Source organism: Westerdykella ornata (assembly GCF_010094085.1).
Source record: "Westerdykella ornata strain CBS 379.55 unplaced genomic scaffold EI97scaffold_27, whole genome shotgun sequence".
Classification (NCBI taxonomy): domain Eukaryota; kingdom Fungi; phylum Ascomycota; class Dothideomycetes; order Pleosporales; family Sporormiaceae; genus Westerdykella; species Westerdykella ornata.
Genome location: NW_022986877.1, coordinates 159,389 through 173,597, shown reverse-complemented (window position 1 = coordinate 173,597; position 14,209 = coordinate 159,389). Strand labels below are relative to the sequence as shown.

The 14,209-nt window shown below is 54.0% G+C and overlaps 7 protein-coding genes across 7 annotated transcripts; 3 read left to right on the top strand and 4 right to left on the bottom strand.

The window, feature by feature from the left end:
* Nucleotides 1-310: 310 nt before the first annotated feature.
* Nucleotides 311-998, top strand: EI97DRAFT_361447 (uncharacterized protein; the record flags this gene model as incomplete). Its single annotated transcript, XM_033794963.1, has 2 exons — nt 311-518; nt 589-998. Coding segments are annotated over 2 exons (618 nt in total), but the record flags the coding sequence as incomplete, so codon positions are not given.
* Nucleotides 999-2,043: 1,045 nt separating this feature from the next.
* Nucleotides 2,044-3,833, top strand: EI97DRAFT_424381 (MFS monocarboxylate transporter-like protein; the record flags this gene model as incomplete). Its single annotated transcript, XM_033797137.1, has 3 exons — nt 2,044-2,564; nt 2,619-2,836; nt 2,878-3,833. Exons 1-3 carry the CDS (start codon nt 2,242-2,244, stop codon nt 3,831-3,833), a joined length of 1,497 nt encoding a protein of 498 aa, XP_033650968.1. The 5' UTR covers nt 2,044-2,241.
* A 398-nt stretch (nt 3,834-4,231) lies between these two features.
* EI97DRAFT_436085 (cytochrome P450) lies at nt 4,232-6,459 on the bottom strand. The gene is made up of 5 exons (XM_033799019.1): nt 6,275-6,459; nt 6,064-6,214; nt 5,933-5,992; nt 5,233-5,880; nt 4,232-5,107 (listed from the first exon to the last, which is right to left on the bottom strand). Exons 1-5 carry the CDS (start codon nt 6,338-6,340, stop codon nt 4,377-4,379), a joined length of 1,656 nt encoding a protein of 551 aa, XP_033650967.1. The 5' UTR covers nt 6,341-6,459; the 3' UTR covers nt 4,232-4,376.
* Nucleotides 6,460-6,745: 286 nt separating this feature from the next.
* Nucleotides 6,746-8,968, bottom strand: EI97DRAFT_436082 (alpha-methylacyl-CoA racemase). The gene is made up of 3 exons (XM_033799018.1): nt 8,461-8,968; nt 7,250-8,348; nt 6,746-7,198 (listed from the first exon to the last, which is right to left on the bottom strand). Exons 1-3 carry the CDS (start codon nt 8,763-8,765, stop codon nt 6,839-6,841), a joined length of 1,764 nt encoding a protein of 587 aa, XP_033650966.1. The 5' UTR covers nt 8,766-8,968; the 3' UTR covers nt 6,746-6,838.
* Nucleotides 8,932-10,390, top strand: EI97DRAFT_156780 (uncharacterized protein). The gene has a single exon (XM_033793299.1). It carries the CDS (start codon nt 9,177-9,179, stop codon nt 10,002-10,004), a length of 828 nt encoding a protein of 275 aa, XP_033650965.1. The 5' UTR covers nt 8,932-9,176; the 3' UTR covers nt 10,005-10,390.
* A 288-nt stretch (nt 10,391-10,678) lies between these two features.
* On the bottom strand, nt 10,679-12,203 carry EI97DRAFT_436080 (uncharacterized protein). The gene has a single exon (XM_033799017.1). The coding sequence runs from the start codon at nt 12,024-12,026 to the stop codon at nt 10,776-10,778; it is 1,251 nt and encodes a 416-aa protein (XP_033650964.1). The 5' UTR covers nt 12,027-12,203; the 3' UTR covers nt 10,679-10,775.
* An 11-nt stretch (nt 12,204-12,214) lies between these two features.
* Nucleotides 12,215-13,859, bottom strand: EI97DRAFT_436079 (uncharacterized protein). The gene is made up of 2 exons (XM_033799016.1): nt 13,181-13,859; nt 12,215-13,117 (listed from the first exon to the last, which is right to left on the bottom strand). Exons 1-2 carry the CDS (start codon nt 13,703-13,705, stop codon nt 12,431-12,433), a joined length of 1,212 nt encoding a protein of 403 aa, XP_033650963.1. The 5' UTR covers nt 13,706-13,859; the 3' UTR covers nt 12,215-12,430.
* Between the last annotated feature and the right edge of the window lie 350 nt (nt 13,860-14,209).

Sequence of the window (14,209 nt, the reverse complement as noted above, 5' to 3'; positions counted from 1 at the left end):
CACGAAAGCTTCCATCGAAGCTGACGCAAGGCTTTCCCCCACTGCGCCTCAAGACAAGCCCGACGAAAACATCACCTCCATCCAGCCAGCTCTCAAGACGAAGAAGTCCCAGCATATGCAGAAACCATCACTCACAAGTACCTTCACAAGCACCATCCAAACGACAGACGCTCGCGTCTTCACCCCACCCGAACCTCGAGAAGCCCCAGACAGCATCCTCACTCAGCCGAGCACGCCCGTCGAAGCACCCGACACGCCCAAGAGTGTGGCCCTCGTGGCCTCCCAAGACGCCGCTACCAACACCAACCCTTCTCTCTACAAGCTCATGTCGGACAGATTGAGTTCGTCGTACAAGACGCGCCCATTCGGGCTTCCACACGAAGAACGGTGGAAGAACAGGGGCATGGTCCTGCTTCTCTCCATGTTCATCAATCTCTCCCCGCTTAACCCGGAGTACGACAAGTTTCGCAACGGTCGCGAAAGGCCGGATCAGGAAGTGTTAATCCAGCAACTGCGCCGTGAGTTCTTCGGTTGAGGCACCTATCTAAGGCTCCACTAACCATTGAACAGGAATCGGCTCCAAACCAGGCGGCGAAACCGTCCTCATGGCGCTCACCCCGCTCATCAAGCGGATTAGTAGCATGCCCACCGACATCTACACCAACGCCGAGAACGCCAATGCCATCCGCATCGACTCTGCCCACAGCACCGCCTCCACAACCACGTCCACCTGGCCATCATGGCGGAAGCGAAACGGCGTACCTGGAGAAACCGCTCCGTCACCAGCAGATCTCTGGGCCGCCATCCTCGTCGCCGTCACGTACAGACAGTTTATCGCGGAAGTGGTGGAAGCATTGATGCACGAGATCGACCCGGGTATGGATGTCAAGGGCTTCTTGATCCGGATTGGGGATCCTGCGCAGAGGTTTCGCGAGGGCGAGGACGATGGGATTCGTGAGAAGATGCGGCGGCTTCTGGATCCGGAGTATGATCGGCTTTTTAGGGTTGAGTAGAGCTCTGGCTGTTATAACGGTGAGTGCATCCGCTGGTCTTGGTAGCCATCGATTTACTAACTCGACCTAGACCATTGCACACAGCTTTCTTCTCCCTGTTCTTTTTCTTCTTTTTTTCTTGTTGCATGTTCAGTCCCAACCCGCGTTATATACCCCATGTACTTTCAATGTTTCTTATTCAACTTTTCAACTCTGACATGTCTTGACTTCGGAAGCGGCCGACATGTGCTGGGATATGGCACTTTTCCAGCTCCTACCTTTTCTGTTCGGATCAGGTTCTAGAGGCAGGCTAGTGCGGGCTTCAGGACATGTTACTGTATAGTAGAGGGTGAGCGTCCCACCGAATTCTCACCGCCATGAAGCAGGAATTGCAAAGAGTTACCTTGCAAGTGGCCACTGGTGTAATGATGGATGAAGCAATTGCAGCCCTTTAGCTGCCTCTTGTACCCACCGTAGCCGCTGCGATAGAGTTATCGTGTCATTGTGTGCGCTCAGATATGCCAGGGCGATTTGACGACGTCGCCGGAGGGCAGGAGCTGAACAATGCCGGTAACCCCGCCAGCGAGGAATTTGCCCTTCCAGTCGATGGTAATCTGCTCGACTCGTCCTTCAAAAAAGGGGTTTCCTACGGCGTCTTTGAGGAAGACAGGTGTGGTTTGGACGCCGTTTACTAGTCGGTAGCACCCTTCGCTGCAACTCGCGGGAGTCTACCGTATAATAAAGTCAAAAAGAGTATATGCGCTAAACCGTGAGGCATGTTGAGGTTGGATGCACTGAGTGATGTGTATTCCGCCCAGCCCCTAAGCCTAAGAGGAAGTAGTAAGTGAAACCGGTTACTGTCGGCACTTGTAAAGTGAGAGGGATGAAATGTTCTCGTAGGCAGGTTAAAGGCAGGTTAACAGCAGCTTGAGCAAAGCAGCTATGCCTAGACGAGGCCCCTCTAAGCCTAACGGGGACTTCCCGCCTAAATCATTACTAATACAAACCTACAATATCGTAAGTTTGTACGATCTCGAACACAACCTTTTTTGACACCATAAAGGGCACCCAAGAAAGGACGAGGAGCTTTTGCGTCCCATCAACTTTTGCGGAGGAGGCTGTATTCTTTCATTTCGGTAGCATCTCTCAGCGAAACATCGTTTAGCTATAGCACGGCATCTTGACAACTGCATCGAGGACTGTCGTCCTCGTTACGTCAAGCCTTCTCCAACATCGACTCAGCACTCGGATGACCCACGACCCCAACGGCAGCACGCCAGGACTATTCACCGAACGCAATCAACTTACGAGGGCGAACACCTTCCCCTCGGTTGAATTTTCCATCCCACCCAGCGATCCGATTGAGCAGATCGTCACGCGATGCCGTTCACACCCAACTCACTCCTTTTCTGCCCCGGCACGTGGAGAGAAGAATGAAGCATACGAAGGTGACGGAGATGGCAATTCCGTCGTATCTCATCTTACAGAGGTGTCTTATCCCGAGGGCGGACTACAAGCATGGCTTGTTGTCTTAGGCAGCTTTTCCGGATCCTTTGTCGGTTTCGGGATGATGTGAGTGTCCGATGCTAAAAATCTGTCTTGGAAGTCGAAACTGATTGTTGACAGGAACACGATTGGCGTGTTCACTCAGTACTTCAGCGAGCATCAGCTTAAGAGCTACAACGAGAGCACCATCGGATGGATCTTCGGTGTCTATGTCTTCCTCTCCTTCTTCTGCGGCATCCAGATCGGACCTGTCTTCGATGCGCATGGCCCACGGATGTTGGTCATTGCTGGCAGCATCTTCGTGTGTGCATGCATGTTTCTGCTCGGGATATGCACTCGTGAGTGCTTCTGCTGTCCCAATGGGCCAAGCTAACATGAGTAGAGTACTGGCACTTCATGATCGTTTTCGGTGTGCTTGGGGGCATTGGTACATCCCTCATCTTCACGCCAGCCTTCGCAGCAGTGGGTCATTTCTTCCTCGAAAAGCGTGCCAATGCAACAGGCATAGCTGCCGCTGGCGGCTCCTTTGGTGGCATCATCTTTCCCCTGTTGCTCCGGCAACTCTTACCCTCCGTCGAATTCGCATGGGCGACCCGCATCCTGGGATTCATATTCGTCTTCTGCTGCGGTCTCGCCATACTGCTCATTCGTTCTCGGCTCCCTCCCAAACCCGGCCAGAGCGTCATGCCCGACTTCACCATTTTCAAGGACCCGCCATACTTGCTGCTCACTCTGGGTATCTACTTCATGGAATGGGGCCTCTTTATACCAATCACGTACATCACCTCCTTCTCTGCCTCCAGCGGCGCCCTCTCCACAGCCTTCTCCTACCAACTCGTCGCCATCTTCAACGCGGGTTCCTGCCTAGGCCGCTGGGCCCCCGGCTACATGGCTGACAAGCTCGGCCGTTTCAACTCCATGATCGGCATGCTCGCCCTCTGCGCCGCCACGACGGTGACTTTCTGGCTCCCAGCATCGCTCATCGCACCCACCGTCGCCGCGGACACGAGCAGCGGCGCTGTCATCAAAGGCCTCATCATCGTCTACGCTGTCATCTTCGGCTTCGCATCCGGCAGCAACATCAGCCTCACCCCCGTCTGCGTCGGGCAGCTCTGCGAGACCAATCAATATGGCAGGTACTATGCCACGTGCTACACCGTTGTGAGCTTTGGCACGCTGACGGGGATCCCGATTGCGGGCGCGCTGATTCAGGCTGCTGGTGGGCGGTATTGGGGCGTTGTCGTTTGGACGCTGCTGTGTTATGTTGTGAGTCTGGGGTGCTTTATTTGGAGTCGGGGTCTTGCGGTGGGGTGGAAGCTGGGGGTTAAGTTTTGAGTGGGAGAAGGAGGGCGAGAGATGGTTCAATGGAGATGGGGTGGGGTTTCGAAGTGAAGTGACGCTGTCGGTGGATGGATTCGCCGTTAGGTTATCGATCGTCGGTACTTCTGGATCTTGGGCTATAAAGGAGGAGAAGGAGGCAGGTGCTTAGTGGAGTCTTCAAAGGTGCAAAAAAGCCGTGTACCTGTTCTCTATCTCCTTTGGGTCCACAATCGTCGAATACCACCAAGGTCGGAATACTCGCCATGTTTTCAAACGATATGCTCGCCACTCAAGCAGAGGGGTTCGCCTTACAGGACGCTTACCGGTTATGAGGCTCGCAGAATGAGTGGAATGTCCGCTGAAAACCACAGACCCTCTAGGCTGTTGTAAGGAGAGTACGGCAAATTGCGATTCGCTCTATTTATTGTAGGGTAAGTAGCCCTAGAAAATGAACCCGTTTGCAGCACCCTGTATCCCCCACGACGGCCTGCAAGCTCGCAGGACAGAGGTGCCGTCCGTCGCGTCACTCGGACGCCAAACAAGAGAATTCCAGTACCATCACTCCGCACGATCCTCGTCCTCAAACATCTCCCTCCACGCCTCACCCCTCTTCCGAAACACCAACTCCGGCCCCTCGGTCAACGCACTAAACTGATCCTTAACCCGAAACTCCGGCACCTTACCCATACTCTCCCTTTCAGCATCCCTATTCTTGTTTGCTCCAGGACGCTCGAAATCCAAACACCACAACAACCTCGCCAACACGAGACTCGTCTCCGAATACGCCATTGCTTTTCCAGCGCAGCCGCGCGGCCCCAGGGAGAAAGGCGTGAATGCTTCGAGCGTTAATTTGCGTTGCCTCTCTGCTTCGTCCTTTTTAAGACCCTTGGCGTCTGAGAAGGTCTCACCAGGAAGCCATCTCTCAGGTCTAAAAGCAAACGGCTCGGGGAAGTACTCTGCATTGTGATGGATCGCATAGATGCTGACTCCGATTTCCGTTCCGGGCGGAACTACAATGCCATCGACGACCAACGGCTCTTTCTTCTCTCCCTTGATACGAGAAGGGATCTCCTCCCTCCACAAGGTCGTAGGAGTCGGCGGGGTGAGTCTCATGCTTTCATCGATGACGGCACGTAGGTAAGAGCAACTCGCTAATTTGGGACCGAGGCGAATGTCGGAGGCCGAAGTGAACGTTGTGCGGATCTCGCGGGCGAGACGGGTATATGCGGAGGGAGAGTGGGATAGGTAGTGGAGAGTTGCGGCGAGGGCTGTGGCGGTGGTGTCGCCTCCTATGCGAAGGGAGGGTCAGCACAGGTCTAATACGTATTCTTCCCACCTTGTGAGGGTTGAAAGGGAATAGAGCATAATAAAGGATCCGACGGATGCAAGAGAGGGCATAGGGTCTCAGACATACCAGCCGGCACCAAAAACGCCGCCTCACTCCACACATCCGCCATGCCCAACCCTTCCCCAGTCTCCGGATCTTTCACGTCTCTCACAAACTCATAGAGATCCTTCTTCCCCTCCACCTTCCCCTGCATCGCTCTCTGACCGATCATCTCCCTCAACGTTCGATAAAACGTCTTTTGGCTCGTCCACATGAAAGGGTACAGAATTCGCTCGATGTAGTCGAAGTGTTTGATAACAGGGAACTGGATGTACATGTTTGTGCGGTAATTCGCTATTGCGAGACCACGGAGGAAGTAGGGATGACGTTGTGGTTGGGTTTGAAGGGATAGAGGAGAGCCGAAGGCGAGGTGGGTGATCGTGTCCAGGGTGAGAGATTTGATTGCAGGTGTCATGTTCACTACTTTGGGTTCCGTTGCGTCTAAGTTGGTGCTGCTAGCGGACTTGACCAATGAACGGACGAAAGTGTCGATGTGGCTCAACATCAGGGGCTCGAATTCCCGCATTGCCTTGTCGTTGATGCCTTGGCCGATTACACGACGTTTGGTGCGGTGAAGGCGCTTGTCTAGGACGTTGAAAAGATTGGAGATGGTGGGGTGGGGTTTGGTGGCTAGGTAAGCGCGAGATTTGGAGAGGCGATCGTTCTGGTAGATATCTGTGAATGAGAATGAGTGGGAAAGTGGTTGGCGTGGAGCAGGAGTTACTACCATGGAGTGCTTGGACAGTGTTGAAGACGAGCTTGTTGGGCCCGTGACGGTACACACTTCCTGTTGAACACTGCGTTAGCGATTGATATTTTGTGAGAATGGTCTCATAAGGTCTCTCTGAATGGACTCACCATATTTTCGGTGATTTTGGTACGTGACTTCATGTCCTCTTCGCAGAAAGGCGTGATGTGCGCCGTACCAGTCGGAGAATCTGGCCACAAACGGTCCAGGTATGTTATGCAACGGATGAAGGAAGATGCGGTAGCCGTAAACCAAGACACACTACGAAAAGGTGAGTGGCCATTTCTTCAATCAGGGAATTCGCATCCTCAAGCCACTTACCCGTATGAGAAAGACATAGAGAAGATAGCGAATCCCGATGGACAAGATTTCGCTGATAGGCGCCATGTCGGTTACCTGTCGCAGAGTGCGAAATTAGAGCACGAAAATCTGCGAACTGCGCGCGGCTTAAGAGCGTTCAATGTCCAGTTCTGCAATAAGACAGAAGTTGTAAAGGCGTCCGCGAGGTTTTCTGCGGTGTCTCACGGTCTCCGAAAGTCACCGATTGATGTTGCTGCCTTTTCCGGAATAGGAAGTGTTTATTGTGGCACAGCATCCGTGTATATTAATTGTCAACCGGCCACCACTACTCCTACAACAGACGCAGAACGTGCTGATGCGGCTACGGGAGACATCTTCCTGCCTAGCCCTAGACTAATTTCTGTTCTCTTTTATAAGGAGAACACAACTTGCGCGTCCGTTTGCAAATTGGGATGAGTTGATCACGTGACTGGTGTAACATCCAAGTATTATCCACGAGCATAGAGATGCCATATCATAGGGTAAGTTAAACGAGGCTATAAAGCAAGCCCAAAGACATATCCCGATACGTGTCAACGTCACACATTAAGCCACCACCTCCGTCATCAAATTCTCCGGCCACTTCGCCTGGTCTACTCCATTCGACCTCGTCCCAACGTTATATCTCAACTCCACAGGTCCTTGGGGAAACCTGATCACAGGTTTTGGGCATAGGATGTCTTTACCAATTGCCCCTGAATATCGCTTCTCGAAGAACGCGGGCTTGAACACAACATCGCCTGCATTCTGCTTCAGCATCGCAAGGAAGCGTGGAAGCGTGTAGTGCATGTTGTGGTAGTGACGAAAGACCTGCCGACCGTTGCAGTTCCAGACGTCCTCCCAGACGTCTTGGGGATAGGTGCCGACGCTATCTACTAGCCATTGCGAGTAATAATTCAGGGCGATCTGTTCCAGTTAACCACTGTGTAAGAAGACCACTCAGTAAGCGAAACGTACATCGACCTTGTAGGATCCGCCTTCCGCACCTCTCCTCAGAATTGCATCTAGGATGGCAATCACCCCCGCAACTCCGGTGGAGTAATCCGAGTTTGGAAAGACCGGAGTGACGGGCTCATCGTTGCCCATCGCGCGCCCGAATTCCATGGACACACCAACACAGGCGTCGGAAATCTGCTGCCACCCGCTCCTATAAGACCACGGTCCGTTCCAGCCATAGCAATTCTCGCGCACGACAATGAGTCCTCGTTCACGGTCTTTGGTTAGTTCGAGGAGCCCGTCCACCGAGAAGCCGTACTTGTCCAGCACACCGGGGCGGTAGCCTTGGACTACGACGTCGGCTTCGCGGACTAAGGCGCGCAGCTTCTCACGGTCTTCCTCCTCGCGGAAATCAAGATGAGCGTTCCACTTGCCCCAGTTGAAGTCCACATGCAGTGCACTCATGTCGGTGATGTGCGGTGCTGTTATGCGCATGACACTGGCTCCCAACTCCGCCAAACCGCGCGTTACTGCTGGTGCGGCAATTACACGGGTTAGATCTACGACCTTGAGACCTGCGAGTGGGCGCCGGGGTGACGTCTCTGGGGATTCTGGCCACCAGCACGGAGGCTGCTTTGATCTGCTGTTCTCGACAGGGAAGATCTCATACAAACCGACATGTGCATTCGCCTTTCCATGTTCGCTATCTTTGAACTCGTCGATGGTCCAGCAGATAGTGCCCGCTTGCTTGTACTCATCGGAGGCGAGACGCTGCATTTCCTGCGAATCGATTTGGCCGACCTTCTCCATGTACGGTTTCCAGCTTTCCTCGGGAGTTGTGATTTCCCTGTTGTACGGGGGTAGTCCCACACTGGCCTGTGTAGGCTCCGGATTCATGCTGCCATGCAAATGGAAGAACCTACCGTCTTTGGTCTTGTAAATGTTCGTCGCGGATGTGCGGTACGGGCTGCTGGCAGCGCCATGCAGGTCGCAGTTTTTGAAGTACCGCTCGAACTGTGCGCGGGCTTCTGCATCGGCCATAGATGCAGGGGTAATGTTCTGGTTTCCAGGATCGATGGTGTAGAGAAGGCAAGACATGATGAAGAGTTGGGCGTGGTCGCTGTTCCATGGTCAAGCGTTAGTGGTATTACTCTAGTTGTGTGTTTCTGTCTAGAGCTGCGGATCTTTCTCCTTCTCTTCAATATCGGGAAGAAAGAGAGCACGATACTGACGTGTTGATGACAGCCTCCTGGGCGACAACACCATATTTCCTCTTTACTAGGACGTTGATCATCGCAGCCTCCAGGCCCTTGAGGACGGAAATACTCTCGGCAAAGCGCCAATTGATCGGTATACTGGGCTTATCGGTGCCCTCGAACCGCACCCTCTCCGCACATTCTTCAATCTCTTTTGGAAGAGTCGGCGCGATGAGTGGATTCTTCAACAGCCCATGCTGGAAGATAGACTTGGTTTCAAGGGGAACGGAATAGGTGAGAGTTCCGCTGGAGTCAGCGATGCCGCTTTCGTCGGACGGCATTATGACCAGAGGTGTGTTCTGACGCTTCTAATTTCTTGCTTTCGTAAATGCTACAGCTGCAGTTTGGGGCGCTGAAGCTTATGTGCTTATTGCCTGTTCGTCAAGGTCTTTCGGCTGCCAAGTGTACTTTAAGACTCCACAATTTCGGGAACCTAGCCGCAGCCTGTTAACCCTAACCCTGAGAAATTGGCCGCCAGAACCGCTAACTTTCTTGTCATGTTCTCAATTCCCTCACTTCTCTCATCCTCAATTTTTCAACTCTTAGAATCATCTACCGCATCCCAGGAGCCGTTCGCATTCCCCCTTTCGTGCCGCGGCACTCTCTTGCCGCTTCCTCCCATAATTTCCTACCCGCGCCGCCCAACCCTACCCCTGCCATGGGACCTAGCGACGTCTTCACTTCAATGAGCAATGCTTTCGAGCGTCTTGACATCGTGGTCCAATCGAACGTCTCGAATCATTGCCAGGAGCTCCACTCTCCATCATCTTGCCGCGATCCCATCTTGTCAAGCCACAAGACCTTCTCTCCAACCACAACGTCCTATAACCACCCGACCCCCGTCATTAGGAAGATCCTGGAAGAAACTCCGTAACCACTCAAAATGGGGCTTCATCATCTACCGCTGCTACTACCGGAGCGACGAAGCCTGGAAGCAATTCCTGGATGGGTGGTCAGCGCTGACGAAAGCCAACATCCGCCGCCTGAACAGGCATCACCTGATCCCCACGCTTGATTTCACGGTCCGAGAAGATTGCAGGTCCCTCGATGGCGCGACCGTGGAGCGAGTCCAGGAGATGTTCACGGCATGGACGAAATCGGAAGAGGCCCTCGTCGAGGAGAAGGAGGCGGAAGAGAAGAACACGTGGGATTATTCTAGGTACTGGTTCTGCGTACATGTTGATGCTTGCGCGTTGGATGGATGTCTTCGGTATCTGTCGCTTCCGCAAGAACGGCAGTGGGACTATCTTGTCCGACCCCGTTTCCGAAAGCCCGGTCTCGGCCAAACTCCGTACGTAAGTATTTTGATGAAAAAAGTCGAGATAGAAGGGGTAACTGCGAGGGATGAATTGGAGGCAGAGGAAGAGGCTGAAGAGGAGGAGGAGGAGTCTGAAGTTGTTGCGGTAAAGATACATCTTCCATTGGTGTTGCCAGATGCATACACGTCCCTGATGGACTCGCCCTTTTTGTTCGATGATTGGGCGCGATATTGCTGCGAAGATGGCGTTCACTTGAGTTAGGCAAAAGAGCGAGCTGAAAAGGGATTATTGACTACTTGGAAGGGGAAACGGAGTTCAGTATGGCACAGTTCGTACCTCAGCCACTCAAACTTTGAAGCAACCCTGCTGAGTGTGCGCATTCTCCTCAACTGCCCGGAAGACTGTTTACGGGTGGAACCATATGCCTTACCGGGCTCATTACAGCGGACTCTCGAACGAAAGCTTCGCTGGGCCTCTCAAATCGATCAACTTTATCCACGGCGCCGGTGTCATCCACGGGGATTTGACATGTGCAAATATATTCCTGGACGAGAATCTCAACTATAAGTCGACTCCTGCGATTGGGTAGCGCCCACTTCTTACTATTCCTAAGCTAAAAGTGCTGTTCGGGCAGAGCGGAGACGAGAGGTACCACGTTCAAAGGGTCGAAGGTCCGAGGATCATGGCGGGGCAGTTTGTCGTGTATGGTATGGCGTGTTGGGGAGGGAAGGGGTGTGAGCGTCCAGACTGGATGTTTTTGGCAAGGGGATGGGGAATTGGTTGCGATGTCGTTGTTGCTGTGCCAGTGAGGTTTCTGTAGGGGAAGGGGCTGGCGACGAGAATCAATAAGGTGAGTAGGTGAAGTGGTAGGATTTAGATCGTGTACGGCAAAGCATGGAGGCGGAAAAGATGATTATATGGCGAAATATTTATTGCATGCATACATCTATATTGAATCATACCAACACTACAATGATACCAACACTACACGGTCGACCACACATTCTTGCCATCTCACGAACCCCCTCCCCGTCAATAAGGATTAAACACCCACCCCTCAGGCGAAAACACCACCTCAAACTCCACGCCCCCAAACACGCCCACTGCAGGATACAAATCGCATTCCCCGCGAATCCCCACATTGCCCCCAACACACCTCTGATCCAACTCCTCATTCCCATCCCACGCCTTCTCCCTGATCCCATTCCTCGTGAAAAAAACCTCGATATCCAGCACCTTGCCCCCACCCTGCTGCCGCTGCTGCTGTTGCTCCTCATACGCCGGCGGCCTCTCCGGCAACGCGAACCTCATCCCAATCCCCACGACATCCCCCGGCCGAAACGCGGTAGTGAAATCCACACCCCCATACCGATCATTAACATACTTTCTCCCGTCGTCCCCATGGACCGCCAGACTCGCGCGCTCCCACCCCGGAAGCCGGAACGTGGGATACGGCGGCGCGACGAACCCAATCGCCACGCCCGCCTCCGCCTCCGCTAGACTCGCCCACCGACCACTGCGTCCATGGCCATGCCCAATACCCGTGACCTTGACCTCGAAGTAGATCGTCTTCGGCCGTCCCGTGCGCAGCGGAGAATCCCAATTCACCGCGTATGCAGGCAGACTGGTCAGGAGCGCCGAATCGGGACAATTACCGTTGGATCTGCATTTCCAGACGCCGGCGCGGGCTTGGGGGACCAGGTCCCCCGTGAACGTGGGCGGTCTCAGCAGCGCGAGTTTGCCGGCTTGGATGGCGGCGCGTTGGTCGGGCGTCAGGTTGGGGTTTGGTGGCCAGAGAGGGTTGGCTTGGGTCCAGGCGAGGGCGCGGGCGCTGTCGGCTTCGGTGGCGTTGGCCGTGGGTGAGGTGTCGTAGCCGATGGAGGGGGGTGGGGGGAGGAGAGAGGTGTCTGGGATGATGGTCCAGTCGTGGTAGGGGGGTGGTTGCGGTTGTTGGGTGGGATGGGAGGGTGGTGGGCCTGGGGGAGGGGCGTAGGAGGGTTGAGAAGGGGAGGAAGAGTGGTTTGGCGGTGGGCCGGGAGGCGGTGCATATCCACTCGACGAGATAAGGCCAGGCGGTGGGTAGTACTGAGATGTTGAAGCAGACCCAGGATTAGGCGGTGCTGCACTCGGAGGCCAACCAGCATGTTGCTGCTGACTGGATGGAGGGGGAACATAGTACGGATTACTTGGATGGAACTGGCTTTGCTGCTGTTGGCTGGACGATGATGATGTTGAGAGAGAGCCTTCCTCGCCCTTGATCTTCTCTTTTAGTTTTTTGAACATATTGACACTGACGACGTGAGGGGAGTACTGGTGTGACTGTGCTGCTGGAGTAGATGGAGGTGGAGTTCGGGTGTAGCCTGGAGGGTCAGACACGCAATAAAAAGTATCCGTAGGAATCGTCGGCTGTATGAGAGGTAGCTTGAATTCGACGTCGCACTCGTGTAGGTAGGTTCGAGCGTTGCAGACCGCGTTGATGTGTCGTTGAATTGATATATAATTCCAACACCCCTGCTAGCGCCAAGCGTACTGACCTCATCCATCCACACAGCCACGTTCAACGCTCCACCTGATGCTTCAACACGAAGACATACGATAATCCAGTAAGCGGATTGATTAAATAGCACCTACTCCACTCAATCAACGGGGTATATGAAAACCAATCGCTTCATCCAAACATCCCTACTCTACTCCAAAATCCTACTCTCCCCATTCCCAATCTCCACAAACCTCATCCCCTCCCACCCCTCGTCCTCCTTCTCTTCCAACTCCCCCTGTTCCCTCATATCCCTCCTCACCTCCGCCACCGCCTCCTCAACCGTCCACTTCCGCCTCCTCAGAAACCACGCTATCAGCCCCCCTCCAATCTTGACCTCATCGTGCGTCGCAACCCAATATTTGGCCTGCAATATCCTCTGCGCAAGCACGCCATTTTTAGCACCGAGGTTAAGCTGTTGCGCTGACGAAATGGACACGTCGTGGAGGCCGTGGAGGAAGGCGAGGGTGTGCAGGGGCGGGTCGGCGACTTCGATAGGAATGAGCGCTGTGTAGGGTATGCCGTGAGGGGTGTATACGACGCACTCGGCGGCGTCTGCGGAGGGCGTAGAAGGGTGGTCGTCGCCGTCACCGTGGATGCTGAGGAGTGAGGAGCGCTTCTTAGGTGTTGTAGGTAGGAACGGATGCGTCGCGAAGCAAATGAGTAGCGCCGAATGATAGAATAACGCGTCTTTGGGGGCCGTGAGGCGCGAGATGCTGAGCCAGGAGGGGAGAGGAGGGAGGGAGTGGTCTCGCCAGTCGGCATTCTCGTGGGTGAATGTTGAGATTGTGAGAACGACGCGGAAGTGGTTCCAAGAGGAGATGAGCTGTGCTGCTTTCTGTTTGGGTCAGAACAGATCCAATTGCTATACGTTAGAGTGTCTGGAGACGAATCAACGCACCTCCGTAGCAAGAACAGGAACATCCCCATCCAACTCCAGTAGCGTCTCCTTGTGACAATGATCCGTAAACTCATGACTGACGGCCACGGCATCAATCACCGTCCCCCCTCTCCCCTCCTCCATCCCTACACCATCCCCTTCTCCCTTCCTCTCTCTCTTCCTCTTCCTCGTCCCTGCTGGGCCCCCAGCCAGCCCCTCAACTCTCATTATCAACTCCTCCACCTCCCGCACACTCCCGACCCTACTCGCCTCCCGATGCCACTGCTGGCTAAACCACCTCGCCCCATCGCTCTGCCCGCCCACAAACCACGGATCAATCAGCACATTATAATACACGCGACCGCCGTGCTTGACCGCGGACGCCGGGCGCGGAATCTGCAGCAACCACGACGTGTCGGCGTTGAGGTGGTGCAGGATGGGCCGTCGAGTTGCGAGCGCGCGAACGATGGTTTCTTGCAGCTCGCGGTGCAGTTGGGCGGAGGGTGTGTCCACGTCGAGCTCAAGCTCGAGGTCGGGTTCCGACATGGTTTTGTGGCGCATTAAGGAGGCATCGCGGCGGCGCGTCGTCTAGTAGAAATGTTGATGTATGGTGGTTGTTGATGTAATGATGGAAGACTGCCCGAATGGGTTAGGGTAGGAGCGTAAACTGGTCATAGCTCCAGGGATCTGTAAAAGCCCAATGGTACTGCTGCTACGGAGTATATTTCGCGAACATTGAAACCAGAACGGCTACATCCTCCAAATAGACAAACAGCCGGGTAGCTGTCAAGACCCTACCATTCACTACTCAGCATACCCCATGCAAACAACCACATACACTCACCCATCCACCTGGCAACACATTGCCAGTACTCAAATCAGATGCCATCCAAAACATTTCTCTCAAAATGAAACCCATGTATATATGTATATCCCCAAAACGCTAATCGACAAACGCAGTACTAAACAATAAAGCCCACCGCGTGTACGTACTCTCCCAAATCACCCAAACAACATTTCGACTCTCGAAATGTCCAAGACCTCCGGGAA